Raw genomic sequence first — 2,500 nt, 5'->3', positions numbered from 1 at the left:
GATTCATACATACATGTATACATACATACATACATACATACATACATACATACATACATACATACATACATACATACATACATACATACATATATATATATATATATATACATACATACATACATACATACATACATACATACATACATACATACATACACACACACACACACACACACACACACACACACACACACACACACACACACACACACACACACACACACACACACACACACGCACACGCACACACGCGCGCGCGCGCGTTTATACATACAAATACATACATACATACATACATACATACATACATACATACATACATACATACATACATACATACATACATACATACATACATACATACATACATACATGCAGCAAGTGAAAGTATGTAATAATCTACAAGATTAATTCATTAGTGTTAATGACTTTTGTTTTCATTTTGTAAGTCATCCCAGAAGAGTTCAATTTGTTTTGGTGTGTGACGCTGCAGTGGAGACTTGGGCACAGGTCTTTGGGTGTTTTGAACGAAGCGATTGAACGCCTCAGTCTGCGGTGCCTGTGGAGGTCTGTTATGCTTTGGGTCACGGTGGCAGAATGTTTCTTTTAATCCTTTGTATGAGAACTTGTACTTTTGCTTCATAGTGTGTTGTTATTAGTGCGGTGTTTGTGCTCCCGCACCCCTCTTCCCCTCTAGCCCTCCCGCCCCCCCCCTCTCTTGTGGATCCCCTGCGGACAGTCACGCCCTCCACTCCTCTCCCTCCCCTCCACTTCCACTTCTCTCATCTCTCTTTGCTGGTACTAACTTGGGCCCTTTTATTATCTCTCCCATGTCCATCCCTCACATTCTGCCGCCGTTGCTGCTGCTGCTGGTGCTGCTGATGCTGATGCCGCTACCACCACCACTTCCACCACCACCACCACCACCGCTTGACTGCCACCACTACCATCACCACAACCACCATCACTTCCACTTCTACCACCATCTCCACCGCTGCTCGGGTACCTCAGGTGACGCCATGGTGCGGTCGGCCGAGTTCAGCCAGCTCGCTGCCCAGATCAGCTCCCTCACCTCTTCCTTCCACCAGGACGACCCCCTCTCCTTCTCCCTGGACGATCCGCGTAAGTATAAAGGGAGCTCTGCCCGTTGGGTTCGGGGTCATGCGAGGCCGAGTGCGGGCGCCGCCTCCTCGAACTCGGGTAGTACTCTTAGCGATGTTATGTTGTCGACGATCTCGCATATAGATGGTGAAACGTAGACACTGCCATTCTATCGTCAGTGAGGGGTATTCTTGTGAGTATCAGAATGGTTTCTGTACATATCCCATTTTTGCATTATTTAACTGGCGTAGATTAGATGTAAATATTGGGGGTTCAAGAAAAGTAAATTAAATATGGCAATTGTCAGCCGTAGAATTTTTGCTTTTGTGTTGGTGCTGTGGGAGGTTTGCTCAATATGATTGGCATGCATTAATTTTATGATGATCTTTTGTTAAGTTCACCAGAAAAGTTATATATATATATGTATATATATGTATATATATTATCATACTTTTATTAGAATATTTTCTTTGGCCGTTCAATCTGTGGAAATTATCCTTCAATTTTCTTTTATTTCTAAGTGAAGATGATGTAAATTGAATGGGATGGGTGCAGATCTTTTGCCTTTACTTGTTGACGGTGTGTGAAGTTGACCAGGTAGTTTGTTGTTAGTGCAGTCTGAGATAAGTTTTAGAATAAGTGAGTAGAAAAGAAATAGATACGAGTGTAGATGGCTGGAACAACATAGAGAGAGAAGGAGAGGAGAATAGAGGGGGCATAGAAGAGAAAATAGGATAAAAGAAAAGATAGGGAAGGAAAGGAACGCGGAGAAGAGCGGATGGGGTGTGAAGTAGGCAACCAGGGAACACAAACCAATGGGGAAAACAGGGAGGAGATGAGGAGCACATGGAATTACAGCTGGCCATAAAGGGGTTTACGGGGAGAGTCCAGGAGCAGAGAACTATCCTTCGTCCCAGCTAAGTAGTCACTGATACACGCGGGAAGGGGATGTATGGGGTCGGCTTATTGCCACACTTAGGGATCCTTAGGGTCATGTACGTGTTGCAGGTGGTCAGTGCAGGTTGCAGTTTTATTTTTTTTAGGATATTAAGGAATGAAAATCTGAGGGTTGTTTCTTGCAGCGGGGTAAGGGGTGTTTATTTTAAGTAGGAATGACGTAGGTCTCTGTCTTAAGCTATGTGAATAGACCTTTGGTGGGAATATGAGACAGTCAAGAGAGATTTTCATTATGAAGCAGACTTTATAGTAGTTGGTCCAGCGGGGTATTTACTTAGGGGCAATTTAGCAAGAACAGCAGTTTCCTTTGGTAAGTATTGAAAAGTGAATCCTGTGAGTAAGTCGCATAGTAAATGAAATTGTCAAGAAACTGAACTCTCAACAAAATGCGTTTTGCTGGTAAGTATAAGATCGGTATGCCTTCTTTCTGGGTTGTGGT

General features: G+C 43.4%; 1 protein-coding gene across 1 annotated transcript in view; it reads left to right on the top strand.

Moving 5' to 3' along the window:
* Nucleotides 1-2,500, top strand: part of LOC125043702 — a 266,025-nt gene that overhangs the window by 171,413 nt on the left and 92,112 nt on the right. Inside the window, exon 6 of the mRNA XM_047639940.1 lies at nt 1,015-1,125. Coding sequence (XP_047495896.1) covers nt 1,015-1,125 — 111 coding nt within the window. The remainder of the gene's footprint in view (nt 1-1,014; nt 1,126-2,500) is intronic.

Source organism: Penaeus chinensis, chromosome 34 (genome assembly GCF_019202785.1).
Source record: "Penaeus chinensis breed Huanghai No. 1 chromosome 34, ASM1920278v2, whole genome shotgun sequence".
Taxonomy (NCBI): Eukaryota; Metazoa; Arthropoda; class Malacostraca; order Decapoda; family Penaeidae; genus Penaeus; species Penaeus chinensis.
The sequence above is the reverse complement of the archived record's forward strand: the minus strand, read 5'-3'. Positions and strand labels throughout refer to the sequence as shown.